This window comes from Phocoena sinus, chromosome 10 (genome assembly GCF_008692025.1).
Source record: "Phocoena sinus isolate mPhoSin1 chromosome 10, mPhoSin1.pri, whole genome shotgun sequence".
Taxonomy (NCBI): Eukaryota; Metazoa; Chordata; class Mammalia; order Artiodactyla; family Phocoenidae; genus Phocoena; species Phocoena sinus.
Window position 1 is genome coordinate 95,352,692 of NC_045772.1, and position 23,713 is coordinate 95,376,404.

At 40.1% G+C, this 23,713-nt stretch overlaps 2 protein-coding genes and 1 long non-coding RNA gene across 6 annotated transcripts in view; 2 read left to right on the forward strand and 1 right to left on the reverse strand.

Moving 5' to 3' along the window:
- LOC116761005 (pregnancy zone protein-like) overlaps positions 1–852 on the forward strand; it is a 49,173-nt gene extending 48,321 nt beyond the window's left edge. Inside the window, exons 35-36 of the mRNA XM_032646657.1 lie at positions 54–95; positions 731–852. Coding sequence (XP_032502548.1) covers positions 54–95; positions 731–753 — 65 coding nt within the window. The 3' untranslated portion in view covers positions 754–852. The remainder of the gene's footprint in view (positions 1–53; positions 96–730) is intronic.
- LOC116761010 overlaps positions 1–23,713 on the reverse strand; it is a 160,285-nt gene that overhangs the window by 24,683 nt on the left and 111,889 nt on the right. The gene's annotated exons all lie outside the window — the stretch shown is intronic.
- Positions 22,931–23,713, forward strand: part of LOC116761004 (alpha-2-macroglobulin-like) — a 69,284-nt gene continuing 68,501 nt past the window's right edge. Inside the window, exon 1 of the mRNA XM_032646656.1 lies at positions 22,931–23,072. Coding sequence (XP_032502547.1) covers positions 22,987–23,072 — 86 coding nt within the window. The 5' untranslated portion in view covers positions 22,931–22,986. The remainder of the gene's footprint in view (positions 23,073–23,713) is intronic.

A 23,713-nucleotide genomic window follows, 5' to 3' on the forward strand; every position in this document is an offset into this window, starting at 1 on the left:
CATGTGCCTATTACTGAATGTCTTCACTCTGTCTCATCATTTTTGCATTTCAGAGGAATTCACCATTGAAGAGTACAGTGTTCCCTGCAGTGCTGGTAAAGTATAAACAGTAAAATCTAATGCCAACAAAAAGAAAATAAATAAAATATGTGTTGTCTGTGTAAAGCTGCTTCTTGAGCATATCCTTACCATATTATAAAACTCCTTGGTAAATCATTTATGAATTGAACTATCTAAAATGTATTATAGAATTTCACAGCAGAAAAAAATGCAAGTAAAATATAATTACTGGTGTCTGGGTTGACTTGTTTGAAGATGAATCCAGGAATTTGCCACATAAAAAAGGGAACTCATCTAATATTTAGTTTATGTTTCTATACTCAGTGGTGATATATTTATTACCCACGGCCTTTCTGGGATGTTTCTAAACTTATACTAGTTAAAGTCAGGGGACTGTTCACTATAAATTATCCATATAACACAGCACAAGAGATGTGATCTACAAGACCTTCCTTTAGGCTGACTGACAGCGTTCATCTTTAACAATACAACACTTGCTGTGAGACCTTCCACTTTCCACTTTAAAACATGAAAAAACTGAGAACAACCTTATCATTAAAAATAATTAAACTTATTAAGTTCAAATATTTATAATTAAAATATGAAAAATTATTCCTTTATTAGATCACAAAATTTCCCTAATATTTCTAACTTTTCTTCTACTGTTTAGAATCTGAACACGGAAATGCTTGAAGATGGAAACGTACAAACTTCATCAGATGAACTTTTCCAGAAATGAAGAACAAAGACTTATCAGGAGAGAAAACAGTGGGAGAAAGAAGGGACGGGAATTGGAAGTACATGAAATTTGTGTGTCAAATAAATTTATGACATTTACAACTCTATCTTTTATTTTGTTCTTTATCAATGTTATATTTCCCTTCTGAAATACATATCCATTCTCCACAGTGTTTTTTCTTGGTTGTAGGTTCTTCCCTTTCATCACTTTAAGTATATCATGCCATTCCCTTCTGGCTTGTAGAGTTTCTGCTGAGAAACCAGCTGTTAACCTTATGGGAGTTCCCTTGTATGTTATTTGTCGTTTTTCCCTTGCTGCTTTCAATAATTTTTGTCTTTAATTTTTGTCAGTTTAATTACTGTGTGTCTCAGCGTATTTCTCCTTGGGTCTATCCTGTATGGGACTCTCTGTGCTTCCTGGACTTGGGTGGCTATTTCCTCTCCCATGTTAGGGAAGTTTTCAACTATAATCTCTTCAAATATTTTCTTGGGTCCTTTATCTGTCTCTTCTCCTTCTGGGACCCCTATAATGCAAATGTTGTTGCATTTAATGTTGTCCCAGAGGTCTCTTAGGCTGTCTTCAGTTCTTTTCATCCTTTTTTCTTATTCTGTTATATGGCAATGAGTTCCACCATTCTGTCTTCCAGGTCACTTATCCCTTCTTCTGCCTCAGTTACTCTCCTATTGATTCCTTCTAGTGTAGTTTTCATTTCAGTTATTGTATTGCTCATCTCTGTTTGTTTGTTCTTTAATTCTTCTAGGTCTTTGCTAAACATTTCTTGCATCTTCTCGATCTTTGCCTCCATTCTTTTTCCGAGGTCCTGGATCATCTTCACTATCATTATTCTGAATTCTTTTTCTGGAAGGTTGCCTATCTCCACTTCATTTAGTTGTTTTTCTGGGGTTTTATCTTGTTCCTTCATCTGGTACATAGCCCTCTGCCTTTTCATCTTGTCTGTCTTTCTGTGAATGTGGTTTTTGTTCCACAGTCTGCAGGATTGTAGTTCTTCTTGCTTCTGCTGTCTGCCCTCTGGTGTATGTAGCTATCTAAGAGGCTTGTGCAAGTTTCCTGATGGGAGGGACTGGTGGTGGGTAGAGCTGGGTGTTGCTCTGGTGGGCAGAGCTCAGTAAAACTTCAATCCGCTTGACTGCTGATGGGTGGGGCTGGGTTCCCTCCCTTTTGGTTGTTTGGCCTGAGGCAACCCAACACTGGAGCCTACCTGGGCTCTTTGGTGGGGCTAATGGCAGACTCTGGGAGGGCCAAAGGAGTACTTCCCAGAACTTCTGCTGCTAGTGTCCTTATCCCCACGGTGAGACACAGCCACCCCCCACCTCTGCAGGAGACCCTCCAACACTAGCTGGTAGGTCTGGTTCAGTCTCCCCTGGGGTCACTGCTCCTTCCCCTGGGTCCCAATATGCACATTACTTTGTGTGTGCCCTCCAAGAGTGAAGTCTCTGTTTCCCCCAGTCCTGTTGAAGTCCTGCAATCAAATCCCACTAGCCTTCAAAGTCTGATTCTCTGGGAATTCCTCCTCCCATTGTCGGACCCCCAGGTTGGGAACCTGACGTGGGGCTCAGAACCTTCACTCCAGTGGGTGGACTTCTGTAGTATAAGTGTTCTCCCGTCTGTGAGTCACCCACCCAGCAGTTATGGGATTTGATTTTACTGTGATTGCGCCCCTCCTACCGTCTCATTGTGGCTTCTCCTTTGTCTTTGGATGTGGGGCATCTTTTTTGGTGAGTTCCAGTGTCTTCGTGTCGATGAGTGTCCAGCAGCTAGTTGTGATTCTGGTGTTCTCACAAGAGGAAGTGAGAGCACATCCTTCTACTCCACCATCTTGGTTCCTAACTGCCCACAGTGTTTTTTAAAACACTGAAAAATCATGCAAAGAGGTATAAGCAAAGAAACTATAGATAAATCAAAATGAAATTTAAAAAAACGTTCAAGTAACCCACAGGAAGGTGGGGAAAAGAAAACAATATTTCCAAATATTGGAAACAACCAAAACGTCCATCAGTAGGTGAAAGGTTAAACTACCTGTGGTACATTCATACTATGGAATACTAGTCGGTAATAAAGAGGGACAAAGTACTGATACAGGCAACAACTTGGATGGATCTCCAAAACATTACACTGAGTGAAAAGAAAGACAATTTCAAAAGGTCATACTGTGTGATTCCTTTCATATAACATTCTTGAAATGGCAAAATCATAGAAATGGAAAATTAATTGGTGGTTTCCAGGCTTTATGGAGGCTAGAGCCAGTGGGGAGGGATGTGACTTACAAAGGGATAGCATTAGAGAGATCTTTGTGGTGATGAAATCATGCAGGTGTAGAAGCAAAAGTCCTGATTCAAATTTTTACATTTAATTCCATCTTAAATTATTTTGTTTTCTATTGTTTGGTGAGTGAGTGAGTATCTAAACTGACATTTTTTCTCATGTATGTAGCTTTCTAATAGTCCCATTATCATTTATGAACCAATTCAATATTTCCCTGCTAATACAACATGACTCCTTTATCACAAATTAAATTAGCATATGTTTTAAGATTTGTTTCTAAGTGATTTATTCTATTTCATTGATTAGCTAGTCTGTTCTTTCACATGTACTAAAATATTTGAATTACTGGGGCTTAATAAAATATTTTAATAACTACTCTGGCTGGTCCATTCTCATTTCTCTGTTTTCACCTTTTCTTTGCAATACTAAGCTTATTATTTACTCCAGGTAAAATTTTGAAATCTTTTTATGACGTGAATTATCCCCATAGTCACACTGAGCATTGTTTGGAAATTCATTGAATACTAATAAATTTATAATGATTATGAAAGTCAACTTTTTTACAATATTTAGCCTTCCCTATTCAGACACATTTTATGTTCATTTATTCATTTCACATGAAGTGAATTCTAATTCTGACTTAATTTCTGAATTTGGCCTGAACTACAGAATAAAAATTAGAGATTAATTTCATGGACATAAATAGTAAGATAAGTTGAATGCATAATACAGTGTATACAAGGAGACAAATTAAAAGATAAGGGCAAAAATAAAATTACAAGATAAGGAAAGACTAGAACAATATTTCTTATTTGTTGATAGAAACCACTGAAAGATTTTTTTAAAAAGAATTATTTCAGAGATGCATTATAGATAGTCCATCTTCTAAGCAATGGCAGGAAGAAGAAAGCAAATTAATTCTGATCTTTCTAATTTCTGATACAGTCCATTTGTGCAGAGTGGGGCTGTTTTCATGCTTTTGATGGTTTAGCACACATATCTCTCGTCTACACTTAGACAATTCCATGCCTTAAAACATTATTTGGAGGGAGAAGCTTCAAGATGGCGGAAGAGTAAGATGCGGAGATCAATCTTCCTCCCCACAAATACATCAGAAATACATCTACATGTGGAACAACCCCTACAGAACACCTACTGAACGCTGGCAGAAGACCTCAGACCTCCCAAAAGGCAAGAAACTCCCCACGTACCTGGGTAGGGCAAAACAAAAAAGAAAAAACAGACAAAAGAATAGGAACAGGCCCTGCACCAGTGGGAGGGAGCTTTGAAGGAGGAAAGGTTTACACACGCTGGGAAGCCCCTTCGCGGGCGGAGACTGCGGGTGGCGGAGGGGGGAAGCTTCGGAGCCGCGGAGGAGAGCACAGCCACAGGGCTGCGGAGGGCAAAGCGGAGAGATTCCCGCACAGAGGATCGGGGCCGACCGGCACTCACCAGCCTGAGAGGCTTGTCAGCTCACCTGCCGGGGCGGGCGGGGGCTGGGAGCTGAGCCTCGGGCTTCGGTCGGATCCCAGGGAGAGGACTGGGGTTGGCGGCGTGAACACAGCCTGAAGGGGTTAAGTGCACCACGGCTAGCCGGGAGGGAGTCCGGGAAAAGGTCTGGAACTGCCGAAGAGGCAAGAGACTTTTTCTTGTCTCTTTGTTTCCTGGTGCGCGAGGAGAGGGGATTCAGAGCGCCACTTAAAGGAGGTCCTGAGATGGTGCGAGCAGCAGCTATCAGCACAGACCCCAGAGACGGGCATGAGACGCTAAGGCCACTGCTGCCACCACCAAGAAGCGTGTGCGAGCACAGGTCAGTATCCACACCGCCCCTCCTGGGAGCCTGTGCAGCCCGCCACTGCCAGGGTCCCGGGATCCAGGGACAACTTCCCCGGGAGAACACACGGCGCACCTCAGGCTGGTGCAACGTCACGCTGGCCTCTGCCGCTGCAGGCTCGCCCCGCACTACGTACCCCTCCCTCCCCCCAGCCTGAGTGAGCCAGAGCCCCCGAAGCAGCTGCTCCTTTAACCCCGTCCTGTCTGAGCAAAGAACAGACACCCTCAGGCGACCTACACTCAGAGGCGGGTCCAAATCCAAAGCTGAACCCCAGGAGCTGTGCGAACAAAGAAGAGAAAGGGAAATCTCTCCCAGCAGCCTCAGGAGCAGCGGATTAAATCTCCACAATCAACCTGACGTACCCTGCATCTGCGGAATACCTGAATAGATAGCGAATCATCCCAAATTGAGGAGGTGGACTTTGGGAGCATCGATATATATATATATATATTTTTTCCCCCTTTTTCTCTTTTTGTGACTGTGTATGTGTATGTTTCTGTGTGAGATTTTGTCTGTATAGCTTTGCTTTTACTATTTGTCCTAGTGTTCTGTCCATTTTTTTTTTTTCTTTTCTTTTCTTTTCTTTTTGTTAGTATAGTTTTTAGCACTTGTTATCACTGGTGGATTTGTTTTTTGGCTTGGTTGCTCTCTTCTTTCTTTTTTTTATTACTTTTTAATAATTAGTTTTTATTTTAATAACTTTATCTTTTTCATTCTTTCTTTTTTTTTCCCTTTTATTCTGAGCCATGTGGATGACAGGCTCTTGGTGTTCCACTGAGGAATTGGGCTGTGCCTCTGAGGTGGGAGAGCCAAGTTCAGGACATTGGTATACCAGAGACCTCCCAGCTCCATGTAATATCAAATGGCAAAAATCTCCCAGAGATTTCCATCTCAAAGCCAAGACCCAGCTCCACTCAACGACCAGCAGGGTATACTGCTGGACACCCTTTGCCAAACAACTAGCAAGACAGGAACACAAACCCGCCCATTAGCAGAGAGGCTGCCTAAAGTGATAATAAGGTCATAGACACCCCAAAACACACCACCAGACTTGGACCTGCCCACCAGAAAGACAAGATCCAGCCTCATCCACCAGAACACAGGCACTAGTCCCCTCCACCAGGAAGCCTACACAACCGAACCAATATTAGCCACTCGGGACAAACACCAAAAACAACGGGAACTACGAACCTGCAGTCTGCGAAAAGGAGACCCCAAACACAGTAAGTTAAGCAAAATGAGAAGACAGAGAAACACACAGCAGATGAAGGGGCAAGGTAAAAACCCACCAGACCTAACACATGAAGAGGAAATAGGCATGCTACCTGAAAAAGAATTCAGAATAATGATAGTAAAGATGATCCAAAATCTTGGAAATAGAATGGAGAAAATACAAGAAATGTTTAACAAGAACCTAGAAGAACTAAAGAGCAAACAAAAAATGAGAATGCAATAGATGAAATTAAAAATTCTCTAGAACGGATCAATAGAATAACTGAGACAGAAGAACGGATAAGTGACCTGGAAGATAAAATAGTGGAAATAACTACTGCAGAGCAGATTAAAGAAAAAAGAATGAAGAGAATTCAGGACAGTCTCAGAGACCTCTGGGATAACATTAAACGCACCAACATTCGAATTATAGGGGTCCTAGAAGAAGAAGAGAAAAAGAAAGGTACTGAGAAAATATTTGAAGAGATTATAGTTGAAAACTTCCCTAATATGGGAAAGGAAATAGTTAATCAAGTCCAGGAAGCACAGAGAGTCCCATATAGGATTAATCCAAGGAGAAAAACGCCAAGACACATATTAATCAAACTATCAAAAATTAAATACAAAGAAGCAATACTAAAAGCAGCAAGGGAAAAACAACAAATAACATACAAGGGAATCCCCATAAGGTTAACAGGTGATCTTTCAGCAGAAACCCTGCAAGCCAGAAGGGAGTGGCAGGACATATTTAAAGTGATGAAAGAGAAAAACCTACAACCAAGATTACTCTACCCAGCAAGGATCTCATTCAGATTTGATGAAGAAATTAAAACCTTTACAGACAAGCAAAAACTAAGAGAGCTCAGCACCACTAAACCAGCTTTATACAAATACTAAAGGAACTTCTCTAGGCAGGAAACACAAGTGAAGAAAAAGACCTACGATAACAAACCCAAAACAATTAAGAAAATGGCAATAGGAACATACATATCGATAATTACCTCAAATGTAAATGGATTAAATGCTCCAACCAAAAGACATAGACTGGCTGAATGGATACAAAACAAGACCCATATATATACTGTCTACAAGAGACCCACTTCAGACCTAGGGACACATACAGACTGAAAGTGAGGGGATGGATAAAAGATATTCCATGCAAATGGAAACCAAAAGAAAGCTGGAGTAGCAATTCTCATATCAGACAAAATAGACTTTAAAACAAAGACTATTACAAGAGACAAAGAAGGACACTACATAATGATCAAGGGATCGATCCAAGAATAAGATATAACAACTGTAAATATTTATGCGCCCAGCACAGGAGCACCTCAATATATAAGGCAAATACTAACAGCCATAAAAGGGGAAATTGACAGTAACCCAATCATACTTTCATACATTTCATACATAACACAATCACACAATCCTACTTTCACCAATGGACAGATCATCCAAAGTGAAAATAAATAAGGAAACACTAGCTTTAAATGATAAATTAAACAAGATGGACTTAATTGATATTTATAGGACATTCCATCCAAAAACAACAGAATACACTTTCTTCTCAAGTGCTCATGGAACATTCTCCAGGATAGATCATATCTTGGGTCACAAATCAAGCCTTGGTAAATTTAAGAAAATTGAAATCATATCAAGTATCTTTTCCGACCACAATGATATGAGACTAGATATCAGTTACAGGAAAAAAATCTGTAAAAAATACAAACACATAGAGGCTAAACAATACACTACTTAATAACCAAGAGATCACTGAAGAAATCAAAGAGGAAATCAAAAAATACCTAGAAACAAATGGCAATGAAAACAGGACGACCCAAAACCTATGGGATGCAGCAAAAGCAGTTCTAAGAGGGAAGTTTATAGCAACACAACCCTACCTTAAGAAAGAAGAAACACCTCAAATAAACAACCTAACCTTACACCCAAAACAATTAGAGAAAGAAAAACAAAAAAAAAACCAAAGTTAGCAGAAGGAAAGAAATCATAAAGATCAGATCAGAAATAAATGAAAAAGAAATGAAGGAAACAATAGCAAAGATCAATAAAACTAAAAGCTGGTTCTTTGAGAAGATAAACAAAATTGATAAACCATTAGCCAGACTCATCAAGAAAAAAAGGGAGAAGACTCAAATCAATAGAATTAGATATGGAAGAGGAGAAGTAACAACTGACACTGCAGAAATACAAAGGATCATGAGAGATTACTACAGGCAATTGTACGCCAGTAAAATGGACAACATGGAAGAAATGGGCAAATTCTTAGAAATACACAACCTTCCAAGACTGAACCAGGAAGAAATAGAAAATATGAACAGACCAATCACAAGCACTGAAATTGAAACTGTGATTGAAAAATCTTCCAACAAACAAAAGCCCAGGAGCAGATGGCTTCACAGGCAAATTCTATCAAACATTTAGAGAAGAGCTAACACCTATCCTTCTCAAACTCTTCCAAAATATAGCAGAGGGAGGAACACTCCCAAACTCATTCTATGAGGCCACCATCATCCTGATACCAAAACCAGACAAAGCTGTCACAAAGAAAGAAAACTACAGGCCAATATCACTGATGAACATAGATGTAAAAATCCTCAACAAAATAGTAGCAAACAGAATCCAACAGCACATTAAACGGATCCTACACCATGATCGAGTGGGGTTTACCCCAGGAATGCAAGGTTTCTTCAATATACGCAAATCAATCAATGTGATAAACCATATTAAAAAATTGAAGGAGAAAAACCATATGATCATCTCAATAGATGCAGAGAAAGCTTTCAACAAAATTCAACACCCATTTATGATAAAAACCCTCCAGAAAGCAGGCATAGAGGGAACTTACCTCAACATAATAAAGGCCATATATGACAAACCCACAGCCAATATCATCTTCAATGGTGAAAAACTGAAAGCATTTCCACTAAGATCAGGAACAAGACAAGATTTCCCACTCTCACCACTATTATTCAACATAGTTTTGGAAGTTTTAGCCACAGAAATCAGAGAAGGAAAAGAAATAAAAGGAATCCAAATTGGAAAAGAAGAAGTAAAGCTGTCACTGTTTGCAGATAACATGATACTATACAGAGATAATCTGAAAGATGCTACCAGAAAACTACTAGAGCTAATCAATGAATTTGGTAAAGTAGCAGGATACAAAATTAATGCACAGAAATCTCTTGCATTCCTGTACACTAATGTTGAAAAATCTGAAAGAGAAATTAAGGAAACACTCCCATTTACCATTGCAACAAAAGAATAAAATACCTAGGAATAAACCTACCTAAGGCGACAAAAGACCTGTATGCAGAAAATTATAAGACTGATGAAAGAAATTAAAGATGATACAAATAGATGGAGAAATATACCATGTTCCTTGATTGGAAGAATCAACATTGTGAAAATGACTGTACTACCCAAAGCAATCTACAGATTCAATGCAATCCCTATCAAACTATCACTGGCATTTTCCAAAGAACTAGAACAAAAAAATTCACAATTTGTATGGAAACACAAAAGACCCCGAATAGCTGCAGCAATGTTTTCTTGAGAAAGAAAAATGGAGCTGGAGGAATCAGGCTCCCAGACTTCAGACTATACTACAAAGCTATATAAATCAAGACAGTATGGTACTGGCACAAAAACAGAAATATAGATCAATGGAACAGGATAGAAAGCCCAAAGATAAACCCACGCACTTATGGTCAACTTATCTTTGACAAAGGAGGCAAAAATGTACAATGGAGAAAAGACAGCCTCTTCAATAAGTGGCGCTGGGGAAACTGGACAGCTACATGTAAAAGAATGAAATTAGAACACTCCCTAACACCATACACAAAAATAAACTCAAAATGGATTAAAGACCTAAATGTAAGGCCAGACACTATCAAACTCTTAGAGGAAAACATAGGCAGAACACTCTATGACATAAATCACAGCAAGATCCTTTTTGACCCACCTCCTAGAGAAATGGAAACAAAAACAAAAATAAACAAATGGGACCTAATGAAATTTAAAAGCTTTTGCACAGCAAAGGAAGCCATAAACAAGACAAAAAGACAACACTTAGAATGGGAGCAAATATTTGCAAATGAAGCAACTGATAAAGGATTAATCTCCGAAATTTACAAGCAGCTCATGCAGCTCAATAACAAAAAAACAAACAACCCAATCCAAAAATGGGCAGAAAAACTAAATAGACATTTCTCCAAAGAAGTTATACAGATTGCCAACAAACACATGAAATAATGCTCAACATCATTAATCATTAGAGAAATGCAAGTCAAAACTACAATGAGATATCATCTCACACCAGTCAGAATGGCCATCATCAAAAAATCTAGAAACAATAAATGCTGGAGAGGGTGTGGAGAAAAGGGAACCCTCTTGCACTGGTGATGGGAATGTAAATTGACACAGCCAGTATGGAGAACAGTATGGAGGTTCCTTAAAAAACTAAAAATAGAACTACCATATGACCCAGCAATCCCACTACTGGGCATATACCCTGAGAAAACCATAATTCAAAAAGAGTCATGTACCAAAATGTTTATTGCAACTCTATTTACAATAGTCAGGACATGGAAGCAACCTAAGTGTCCATCGACAGATGAATGGATAAAGAAGATGTGGCACACAGATACAATGGAATATTACTCTGCCATAAAAAGAAATGAAATTGAGTTATTTGTAGTGAGGTGGATGGACCTAGAGTCTGTCGTACAGAGTGAAGTAAGTCAGAAATAGAAAAACAAATACCGTATGCTAACATATAGATATGGAATCTAAGAAAAAAAAAAGGTCATGAAGAACCTAGGGGCAAGATGGGAATAAAGACACAGACCTACTAGAGAATGGACTTGAGGATACGGGGAGGGGGAAGGGTAAGCTGTGACAAGATGAGAGAGTGGCATGGACATATATACACTACATTTGTTTTTAAAGTAAAAAGAGTCATGGAAATCCTGTCTTGATCCACTAGTACAGTCTGAAAGTTGTCTAAGGAATAACAGCTCAGAAACCTGAATCCAAGAGTCTATTCTCTGAGGTATCAAAGTTCAGAGGATGTAGTAGAATCCTTTCCAGAAGCCTTCAGCAAGCATCAAGAAGCAGATACCTGCTTGATAATAAAATTACTTAATTTATCACAGTAACCAATAACATCATATGAAGGATGGCAAAATTTTCTGTAGTCATACTGCACATAGCTATTTTATAGTTTTCATCAATGTTTTCTTAAGAAAACATTTTCTTAAGTATATGCTATTATCAGGGAAGACATTGACAAATCTCCAGAGCCTTCACATAAAAGGTGCAATTTCTGAAATATTTATATTAATAATATTCTACCTATACAAACTTAACCTAGGGAAGGCTGAGTGTATCTTCCAATTTGATCATTTTTCCCATGTATCTCTTACAACACTAATAAGCTAATTAATAAATATAATGAAAACTATGCTGAATTTAATTGTTGTTAATTTAGGATTCAATCTTGGAACGAAAAAGAGAGTTGCTAAATTGCAACTGCTATCTAGATTAAACAGGAGAAGCAATCCTTTATTACCTATTATTTCATCAAAGTGATAAAATATTTTTAACTTAAAGGAAGATAACATGATTGTAAAGCCAACACAAAGCAGAGAGAAATATTCTGGTGCAATATTGAATAAATGTTATCTGGACACATTGCAACAGAAAAAAATAATAAACTCACACTGTTAAGAGCAAAATCTACTAAATTGAGAGTTAGATACAGCATAAATAAAAGAAAAAGGACTTTTCTCAGATTCATTAAAAACACAATATATTTGAATAATACCTACTATATTCCAGATAAATGACCACAATTTACTTTCTAAAACCAATATACCATTTAACAAAGAGAAACCCAAATTTTAGCTTTGCATTAATATAATATTTTATAGTAAGTTTCACAAGCGTTTTAAAATTCTGTTAGTTGTTTTCTTGCTGCTTTTATAGTTCTTCGCTGTTCCTTTCTTCTCCTACTCCGTTCCTTTGTGGTTCGGCGACTTTCTTTAGTGTTACGTTTAGATTCCTTTCTCATTATCTTTTGTACATCTGCTATAGGCTTTTGCTTGTGGTTAACTTGAGGTTCACATATAACAGCCTATATATGTAACAGTCTATTTCAAGGTGTTAGCAAGTTAAATTTGAACACATTCTTAAAAACTCTACCTTTTTACTTCCCCTTCCCACACTTTATGTCTTTATGCCATATTTTACACCTTTTTATTTTGAGTTTCCTTTAACTTGTTAACTACCTACTTATTGTGGTTGTTAATTTTACTCTTTTGTCTTTTAACCTTCATACTAGCTTTACAAGAGCTTAACCCACTATCTTTACTGTATACTTGCCTTTACCAGTGAGATTTTTACTTACATATGTTTTCTTATTTGTTAGTACCTTTTCTTTCCAGCTTAAGGAAGTCCCTTTAACATTTCTTGTAAAGTTGGTTTAGTGGTGATGAACTCCTTTAGCTTTTTCTTCTGTGGAAAACTCTTTATCTCTCCTTCAGTTCTAAATGATGGCCTTGCTGGGTAGAGATTCTTGGCTGGAAGTTTTTTCCTTCACAACTTTGAATCTATTGTGCCACTCCCTCCTGGCCTGCAGAGTTTCTGCTGAAAACTCAGCTGATAATCTTAGAGGTTTCCCTTGTATGTAACAAGTTGTTGGGTTTTTTTTTCTCTTGCTGTTTTTAAGATTCTTTAACTTTTGATATTTAAATTATAACGTGCCTTGGTATAGATCTCTTTGATTCCTCTTATAAGGAACTCTCTGTGCTTCCTGAACCTGGATGTCTGTTTCTTCCAGGTTAGGGACGTTTTCAGCCGTTATTTCTCAAATAAATTTTCTGTCTCTTCCTCTCTCTGTTCTCCTTCTGGGACTCCTATAATATGAATGTTATCCTACTTGATGTTGTGCCTCTTAAACTATCTCCACTCTTTCTAAATTCTTTTTTCGCTTTGCTGCTCTATTTGGGTGAGTTCTGCTGCTCTGCCTTTCAGGTCACTGATCCGATCTTCTGCTTCACTTAGTCTTCCATTAAACCCCTCAAGCCTATTTTCAGTTCATTTATTATATTCTTCAGCTCTGTGGCTTCTGTTTGGCACTTTCTTACATTATCCATCTCTTTGTTGAAACTCTATGTTCATCCATTCTTTCCTAAGTTCAGTGAGCACTTTTTGACTATATGAACTCTTCTTTTCAGATAGATTTCTTACCTCCATTTTTTTTTTTTTTTTTTTTAAACATCTTTATTGGGGTATAATTGCTTTACAATGGTGTGTTAGTTTCTGATTTACAACAAAGTGAATCAGCTATACATATACATATGTTCCCATATGTCTTCCCTCTTGCATCTCACTCCCTCCCACTCTCCCCATCCCACCCTTCCAGGCTGTCACAAAGCACCGAGCTAATATCCCTGTGCCTTGCGGCTGCTTCCCCCCAGCTATCTACCTTACTACGCTTGTTAGTGTGTATATGTCCATGACTCTCTCTCGCCCTGTCAAAACTCACCCTTCCCCCTCCCCATATCCTTAAGTCCGTTCTCCAGTAGGTCTGCGTCTTTATTCCTATCTTACCCCTAGGTTCTTCATGACATTTTTTTCCCTTAAATTCCATATATATGTGTTAGCATACGGTATTTGTCTTTTTCTTTCTGACTTACTTCACTCTGTATGACAGATTCTAGGTCTATCCATCTCATTACAAATAGCTCAATTTCATTTCTTTTTAAGGCTGAGTAATATTCCATTGTGTATATGTGCCACATCTTCTTTATCCATTCATCCGATGATGGGCGCTTAGGTTGTTTCCATGTCCTGGCTATTGTAAATAGAGCTGCAATGAACATTTTGGTACATGACTCTCTTTGAATTTTGGTTTTCTCAGGGTATATGCCAAGTAGTGGGATTGCTGGGTCATATGGTAATTCTATTTGTAGTTTTTTAAGGAACCTCCATACAGTTCTCCACAGTGCCTGAACCAATTCACATTCCCACCAGCAGTGCAAGAGTGTCCCCTTTTCTCCACACCCTCTCCAGCATTTATTGTTTCTTGATTTTTTGATGATGGCCATTCTGACTGGTGTGAGATGATATCTCATTGTAGTTTTGATTTGCATTTCTCTAATGATTAATGATGTTGAGCATTCTTTCATGTGTTTGTTGGCATTCTGTATATCTTCTTTGGAGAAATGTCTATTTAGGTCTTCTGCCCATTTTTGGATGGGGTTGTTTGTATTTTTGTTATTGAGCTGCATGAGCTGCTTGTAAATTTTGGAGATTAATCCTTTGTCAGTTGCTTCATTTGCAAATGTTTTCTCCCATTCTGAGGGTTGTCTTTTGGTCTTGGTTATGGTTTCCTTTGCTGTGCAAAAGCTTTGAAGTTTCATTAGGTCCCATTTGTTTATTTTTGTTTTTATTTCCATTACTCTAGGAGGTGGGTCAGAAAGGATCTTGCTGTGATTTATGTCATAGAGTGTTCTTCCTATGTTTTCTTCTAAGAGTTTGATAGTTTCTGGCCTTACATTTAGGTCTTTAATCCATTTTGAGCTTATTTTTGTGTATGGTGTTAGGGAGTGATCTAATCTCATACTTTTACATGTACCTGTCCAGTTTTCCCAGCACCATTTATTGAAGAGGCTGTCCTTTCTCCACTGTACATTCCTGCCTCCTTTATCAAAGATAAGGTGTCCATATGTGCGTGGGTTTATCTCTGGGCTTTCTATCCTGTTCCACTGATCTATCTTTCTGTTTTTGTGCCAGTACCATACTGTCTTGATTACTGTTGCTTTGTAATATAGTCTGAAGTCAGGGAGCCTTATTCCTCCAGCTCCTTTTTTCGTTCTAAAGATTGCTTTGGCTATTCGGGGTCTTTTGTGTTTCCATACAAATTGCGAAATTTTTTGTTCTAGTTCTGTGAAAAATGCCAGTGGTAGTTTGATAGGGATTGCATTGAATCTGTAGATTGCTTTGGGTAGTAGAGTCATTTTCACAATGTTGATTCTTCCCATCCAAGAACATGGTATATCTCTCCATCTATGTGTATCATCTTTAATTTCTTTCATCAGTGTCTTATAATTTTCTGCATACAGGTCTTTCGTATCCTTAGGTAGGTTTATTCCTAGATATTTTATTCTTTTTGTTGCAATGGTAAATGGGAGTGTTTTCTTGATTTCACTTTCAGATTTTTCATCATTAGTATATAGGAATGCCAGAGATTTCTGTGCATTCATTTTGTATCCTGCTACTTTACCAAATTCATTGATTAGCTCTAGTAGTTTTCTGGTAGCATCTTTAGGATTCTCTATGTATAGTATCATGTCATCTGCAAACAGTGACAGCTTTACTTCTTCTTTTCCGATTTGGATTCCTTTTATTTCCTTTTCTTCTCTGATTTCTGTGGCTAAAACTTCCAAAACTATGTTGAATAAGAGTGGTGAGAGTGGGCAACCTTGTCTTGTTCCTGATTTTAGTGGAAATGCTTTCAGTTTTTCACCATTGAGGATGATGTTTGCTGTGGGCTTGTCATATATGGCTTTTATTATGTTTAGGAAAGTTCCCTCTATGCCTACTTTCTGGAGGGTTTTTATCATAAATGGGTGTTGAATTTTGTCGAAAGCTTTCTCTGCATCTATTGAGATGATCATATGGTTTTTCTCCTTCAATTTGTTAATATAGTTTATCACATTGATAGATTTGCGTATATTGAAGAATCCTTGCATTCCTGGAATAAACCCCACTTGATCATGGTGTATGACCCTTTTAATGTGCTGTTGGATTCTGTTTGCTAGTATTTTGTTGAGGATTTTTGCATCTATGTTCATCAGTGATATTGGCCTGTAGTTTTCTTTCTTTGTGACATCCTTGTCTGGTTTTGGTATCAAGGTGATGGTGGCTTCGTAGAAGGAATTTGGGAGTGTTCCTCCCTCTGCTATATTTTGGAAGAGTTTGAGAAGGATAGGTGTTAGCTCTTCTCTAAACGTTTGATAGAATTCACCTGTGAAGCCATCTGGTCCTGGGCTTTTGTTTGTTGGAAGGTTTTTAATCACAGTTTCAATTTCAGTGCTTGTGATTGGTCTGTTAATATTTTCTATTTCTTCCTGATTCAGTCTTGGCAGGTTGTGCATTTCTAAGAATTTGTCCATTTCTTCCAGATTGTCCATTTTATTGGCATAGAGTTGCTTGTAGTAATCTCTCATGATTTTTTTTATTTCTGCAGTGTCAGTTGTTACTTCTCCTTTTTCATTTCTAATTCTATTGATTTGAGTCTTCTCCCTTTTTTTCTTGATGAGTCTGGCTAGTGGTTTATCTATTTTGTTTATCTTCTCAAAGAACCAGCTTTTAGTTTTATTGATCTTTGCTATTGTTTCCTTCATTTCTTTTTCATTTATTTCTGATCTGATTTTTATGATTTCTTTCCTTCTGCTAGCTTTGGGGTTTTTTTGTTCTTCTTTCTCTAATTGCTTGAGGTGCAAGGTTAGGTTGTTTATTCGAGATGTTTCCTGCTTCTTAAGGTGGGCTTGTATTGCTATAAACTTCCCCCTTAGAACTGCTTTGGCTGCATCCCATAGGTTTTGGGTCGTTGTGTCTCCATTGTCATTTGTTTCTAGGTATTTTTTTATTTCCTCTTTGATTTCTTCAGTGATCACTTCATTATTAAGTAGTGTATTGTTTAGCCTCCATGTGTTTGTATTTTTTACAGATCTTTTCCTGTAATTGATATCTAGTCTCATGGCGTTGTGGTCGGAAAAGATACTTGATACAATTACAGTTTTCTTAAATTTACCAAGGCTTGATTTGTGACCCAAGATATGATCTATCCTGGAGAATGTTCCATGAGCACTTGAGAAAAATGTGTATTCTGTTGTTTTTGGATGGAGTGTCCTATAAATATCAATTAAGTCCATCTTGTTTAATGTATCATTTAAAGCTTGTGTTTCCTTATTTATTTTCATTTTGGATGATCTGTCCATGGGTGAAAGTGGGGTGTTAAAGTCCCCTACTATGAATGTGTTACTGTTGATCTCCCCTTTTATGGTTGTTAGTATTTGCCTTATGTATTGAGGTGCTCCTATGTTGGGTGCATAAATATTTACAATTGTTATATCTTCTTCTTGGATCGATCCCTTGATCATTATGTAGTGTCCTTCTTTGTCCCTTTTAATAGTCCTTATTTTAAAGTCTATTTTGTCTAATATGAGAATTGCTACTCCAGCTTTCTTTTGGTTTCCATTTGCATGGAATATCTTTTTCCATCCCCTTACTTTCAGTCTGTATGTGTCTCTAGTTCTGAAGTGGGTCTCTTGTAGACAGCATATATAAGGGTCTTGTTTTTGTATCCATTCAGCCAATCTGTGTCTTTTGGTGGGAGCATTTAGTCCATTTACATTTAAGGTAATTATTGATATGTATGTTCCTATTTCCATTTTATATATTGTTTTGGGTTCGCTACTATAGGTCATTTCCTTCTCTTGTGTTTCGTGTCTAGAGAAGTTCCTTTAGCATTTGTTGTAAAGCTGGTTTGGTGGTGCTGAACTCTCTCAGCTTTTGCTTGTCTGTAAAGGTTTTAATTTCTCCATCAAATGTGAATGAGATCCTTGCTGGGTAGAGTAGTCTTGGTTTCAGGCTATTCTCCTTCATCACTTTCAGTATGTCCTGCCACTCCCTTCTGGCTTGTAGGGTTTCTGCTGAGAGGTCCGCTGTTAACCTTATGGGGATTCCCTTGTGTGTTATTTGTTGTTTTTCCCTTGCTGCTTTTAATATGCTTTCTTTGTATTTAATTTTTGACAGTTTGATTAATATGTGTCTTGGCGTGTTTCTCCTTGTATTTATCCTGTATGGGACCCTCTGTGCTTCCTGGACTTGATTAACTATTTCCTTTCCCATATTAGGGAAGTTTTCAACTATAATCTCTTCAAATATTTTCTCAGTCCCTTTCTTTCTTTCTTCTTCTTCTGGAACCCCTATAATTCGAATGTTGGTGCGTTTCATGTTGTCCCAGAGGTCTCTGAGACTGTCCTCAGTTCTTTTCATTCTTTTTTCTTTATTCTGCTCTGCAGTAGTTATTTCCACTACTTTATCTTCCAGGTCACTTATCCGTTCTTCTGCCTCAGTTATTCTGCTATTGATCCTATCTAGAGTGATTTTAATTTCATTTATTGCATTGTTCATCGTTGCTTGTTTCATCTTTAGTTCTTGTAGGTCCTTGTTAACTGTTTCTTGCATTTTGTCCATTCTACTTCCAAGATTTCGGATCATCCTTACTATCATTATTCTGAATTCTTTTTCAGGTAGATTGCCTATTTCCTCTTCATTTGTTAGGTCTGGTGGGTTTTTATCTTGCTCCTTCATCTGCTGTGTGTTTTTCTGTCTTCTCATTTTGCTTATCTTACTGTGTTTGGGGTCTCCTTTTTGCAGGCTGCAGGTTCGTAGTTCCCGTTGTTTTTGATGTCTGTCTCCAGTGGCTAAGGTTGTTTCAGTGGGTTGTGTAGGCTTCCTGGTGGAGGGGACTAGTGCCTGTGTTGTGCTGGATGAGGCTGGATCTTGTCTCTCTAGTGGGCAGGTTCACGTCTGGTGGTGTGTTTTGGGGTGTCTGTGGCCTTATTATGATTTTAGGCAGCCTCTCTGCTAATGGGTGGGGTTGTGTTCCTGTTTTGCTAGTTGTTTGGCATAGGTTGTCCAGCACTGTGGCTTGCTGGTCGTTGAGTGAAGCTGGGTGCTGGTGTTAAGATGGAGGTCTCTGGGAGATTTCCGCTGTTTAATATTATGTGGAGCTGGGAGGTCTCTTGTTGACCAGTGACCTGAAGTTGGCTCTCCTACCTCAGAGGCAGAGCCCTGACTCCTGGCTGGAGCACCAAGAGCCTTTCATCCACACGGCTCAGAATAAAAGGGAGAAAAAGTAGAGAGAATTAGTAGAAGTATGAGGAAAGAAAGAAGGAAAGGAGGAAAGGAAGGAAGGAAGAAAGAAGCAAAGAAGGAAAGAAAGGAGGGAGGGAGGGAGGGAGGGAGGAAGGAAGGAAGGAGGGAAAGAAGGAAAAAAAGACAGAAAGAAAGATGATACAGTAAAAATAAAATAAAGTATAATATAGTTATTGAATTAAAAAATATTTAGAAAAAAAGAAAAGGGACGGATAGAACCTTAGGACAAATGTTGGAAGCAAAGCTATACAGAGAAAATCTTACACAGAAGCATACACATACACCTTCACAAAAAGAGGTAAAGGGGGAAAAATCATAAATCCTGCTCCCTGAGACCACCTCCTCAATTTGGGGTGATTCGTTGTCTAAAGGAGGGAGGGAAGGAAGGAAAGAAAGAAAGAACGAAGGTAAAGTATAATAAAGTTATTACAATTAAACTTAATTATTAAGAAAAAGAATTTTTTTAAAAAAGTCATGGACGGATAGAGCCCTAGGACAAATGGTGGAAGCTAGAGTATACAGACTAGATGTCACACAGGAGCATACACGTACACCTTCACAAAAAGAGGAAAAGGGAAAAAAATCATAGATTTCGCTCCTAAATTCCACCTCTTCAATTTGGGATCATTCCTTGTCTATTCAGGTATTCCACAGATGCAGGGTATATCAAGTTGATTGTGGAGCTTTAATCCGCTGCTTCTGTGGCTGCTGGGAGAGATTTCCCTTTCTCTTCTTTGTTTTCACAGCTCACAGGAGCTCAGCTTTGGATTTGGCCCTGCCTCTGCGTGTAGGTCGCTGGAGGGCGTCTGTTTTTTCGCTCAGCCAGGACGGGGTTAAAGGAGCCGCTGATTCGGGGCCTCCGGCTCACTCAGGCCGGGGGTTGGGGGATGGGGGTAGGAGGGGCACTACGTGCGGGGCGGGCCTGCAGCTGCAGAGGCAGCGTGACGTTGCGGCAGAGGCCGGCGTGACGTTGCACCAGCCTGAGACCCGCCGTGCGTACTCCCGGGGAAGTTGTCCCTGGATCCCGGGAACCTGGCAGTGGCGGGCTGCACAGGCTCCGCGGAAGAGGGGTGTGGAGAGTGACCTGTGCTCGCACACAGGCCCCTTGGTGGCGGCAGCAGCAGCCTTAGCGTCTCCCGCCCGTCTCTGGGGTCCGCGGTTTTAGCCGCGGCTCGCGCCCGTCTCTGGGGTTTGCGCTTTCAGCCGCGGCTTGCGCCCGTCTCGGGGGCTCGCGCCCTCAGCCGCGGCTCGCGCACGTCTCTGGGGTTTGCGCTTTCAGCCGCGGCTCGCGCCCGTCTCGGGGGCTCGCGCCCTCAGCCGCGGCTCGCGCCCGTCTCTGGAGTTCCTTTAAGCAGCGCTCTTAAACCCCTCTCCTCGCGCACCAGGAGACAAAGAGGGAAGAAAAAGTCTCTTGCCTCTTCGGCCGGTGCAGGCTTTTCCCCGAACTCCCTCCCGGCTAGTCGTGGTGCACTAACCCCTTCAGGCTATGTTCAAGCCGCCAACCCCAGTCCTCTCCCTGAGCTCCGTCCAAAACCAAAACCCGAGCCTCAGCTCGCAGCCCCGCCCGCCCCGGTGGGTGAGCAGCAAGCCTCTCGGGTTGGTGAGTGCTGGTCGGCACCGATCGTCTGTGCAGGAATCTCCCCGCTTTGCCCTCCGCACCCGTCGCTGTGCACTACTCCGCGGTCCCGAAACTCCCCCCTCTGCCTCCCGCAGTCTCCGCCCGCGGAGGGGCTTCCTAGTGTGTGGAAACTTTTCCTCCTTCACAGCTCCCTCCCACTGGTGCAGGTGCCGTCCTTATTCTTTTGTCTCTGTTTTTTCTTTTGCCCTACCCAGTTACGTGGGGAGTTTCTTGCCTTTTGGGAGGTCTGAGGTCTTCTGCCAGCCTTCAGTAGGAGTTCTGTAGGAGTTGTTCCACGTGTGGATGTATTTCTGGTGTATCCGTGGGGAGGAAGGCGATCTCCGCGTCTTACTCTTCCGCCATCTTCAAGGTCCCCCTCCTCCATTTTATTAAAGTCTTTTTCTGAGGTTTTGTTTTGGTCTATCATTTGAAGCATCTTCCTCTGTTTCCTCATTTTGCTTGACTCTCTGTGTTTGAGTCTACATATTAAGTGAAAGAGCTAACTCTCCCAGTCTGGAAGGAGTGGCTTTGTGTAGGAGATGAAACAGCATTTATCCTTTCCCTAGTTTTTGGTTATCTCTCAAACCTGTGTGATTGTCTAAGTTTTGTTCTTGATAGGTCCCAGTTGTTGAGGGTGTTTCAAGACCTGTCTGCGTTGCAAAAAGAGTGAGCTCAGTCAGTACCTAGTTTCAGGCTGATCAAAAGCCAGATCCTCAGGCAGCAGCTTTAAACTATGTAAATATATATAGTTCTGTGGGTCTGCAATTGTTGACCCTGCTGACCTCCAGACCAGGAGATCTGGGGATATTTCCCTAGGCAACAGTTGCAAAATTGAGGTTTCATATGGTGTATATGCTCACTTCTGGAAGGTACCAGCAAGCCATGGCAAGGTCAGGGGAGGGTGCCACGATGATGTCTTCCTGCCTATGTTCCCCACGAGTGTGTCTGCAGCCTCTAGATGAGTGGAAATCCTGAAGCATGTCCCCCAGGTTGAAGTTCCAGGACAAGTAAATGCCTTTTTCACAGCAGACTGTGGGTATGCTTCTTTCTGCTGTCTGTGCAGTGCCCTGGGTGTGGTAGCCTACCTAGAACTGTCTTTCTAATTGTCACAGACTTGTGGGGCCCAGGGAGGTTAGACCCTCTGGCCACCAGCACCAGGTGATCAAGAGGTGTCCTGTGCAAACTGTGCTTACCATCCCCCCGGACCCCAGCCTTAGCAAGGCTGCAGGAGAGCACTGAGGGTGGGGCACATCTGCAGCTTTAGTGATGCAGGGGAAGAGTGCTGGGAGCAGGGCTTGCCTGAAGCTTGAGGGAGGCCAGGAGAGAGTGCTGAGGGGAGGGGTGCAGGGGGCTTGTGGGGACACCTGCAGTTTTAGTCATGCACAAGCACTTCTTTTGAATTACTTTCTCCCAGGGCCTCGTACTCAATCCTCTGTCAAGAAATACCCCTAGGACTTCCCTGGTGGTGCAGTGGTTAAGAATCCGTCTGCCAATGCAGGGGACACGGGTTCGATCACTGAGCCGGGAAGATCCCACATGCTGTGAAGCAACTAAGCCCATGTGCCACAACTACTGACCCCACATGCCACAACTACTGAAGCCTGCATGCCTAGAGCCCGTGCTGCACAACAAGAGAAGCCACTGCAATGAGAAGCCCGTGCACCACAACGAAGAGTAGCCCCCGCTCACCTCAACTAGAGAAAGCCCACGTGCAGAAACGAAGACCCAACACAGCCAAAGATAATTAATTAATTAATTAAAAACAAAGGTTCTTTCCTTAAAAAAAAAAAAAAAGAAAAGAAATCACCCTAAAGTTAAAGTTATACCTCACTCAATCACAGACATGAATCTGTATTATGAGTTACTGGCATAGTGACATGTCCCGTGACCTTCAAAGATAGCTTTCTTTGACACCTGCTTGTAAGAATTTTGAAGGCGTTGAAGAAAGGTGGATTCAAAGTTCCTCATCAGGAGCTTTGCTGTCAAAGTTAAAGAAAGTTCATTCTCACTAGAACATAAATTTTATCCTCTGGAAATGACTCAGAGCCTGTCAGACAGAGTTTAGCCTTGAGAGTAATGAGGCAATCGCTGAGAGCATCAACCCTTTCAGGGGACCTGTGCTCAACTAAAACTCTGTTTGGAGGCATTGGGGTGGAGCTTGTTTGCAAATAGCAGCCACATAAAGCCTGGTAAATTCGAAAGGTCTCAGGGACCAGGCTGAGAGCTGGGAGCTGGGCACGATACGACACCTGTGATTTGTCCCTCACTATGGGGAAAGGCAGACTTCTTCACTCCTGTCTCATGCTATTTCTCCTCGTCCTGTTTTCTACCAACACCTCACATTCTGCAGAACCGTAAGTCTCACCCAAAGTCCCTTCCTCAAGAGTCTGTTTTTTATTTCAGTCTCTCCCTTATATCTTTGCTTTGCCTTTCCTATTAAATGCTACCCTTCCATTCCTTAAGATATCTTAAAATTATAATAGAGTAATACATTTTGTCTTTCATCTATCTTACATTCTTGAAATAATGTTTTTCATTGGGTCAGTAACAGTCATAAACACAATATGTAGTCATTAGGAAGCATGATTTGATTAGACACCAAAATCTCAGACTCCACCCTCACAGAATCATTCTTTCAGATGGAAGGTATTGACTACAAAAATACTTAAAATGTACAGTCAGGAATAATTTAACTCATATTGTAGATTATATGTGTACAGAAAGTAATGAATGTGTTAAATTAGATCATGAGCATATAATTTGCAAGATCCATACTGTGGAAAACTGACAAAGAATTTGATTTATCCAACAAATAAAATGTCCTGGAAGGAGAAGAAGAGAGAGCCTATGGAATTAAAAAGATATAAAAGGCACATCAATCAATCAATCACAATGTATAGACCTAATTTTGATCTTGATTCCAAAGACATTTTTTAAAACATCATGACATTTTAATAAGCAGTTATAAATTTTTACTGGCTGAATATTTAAATAT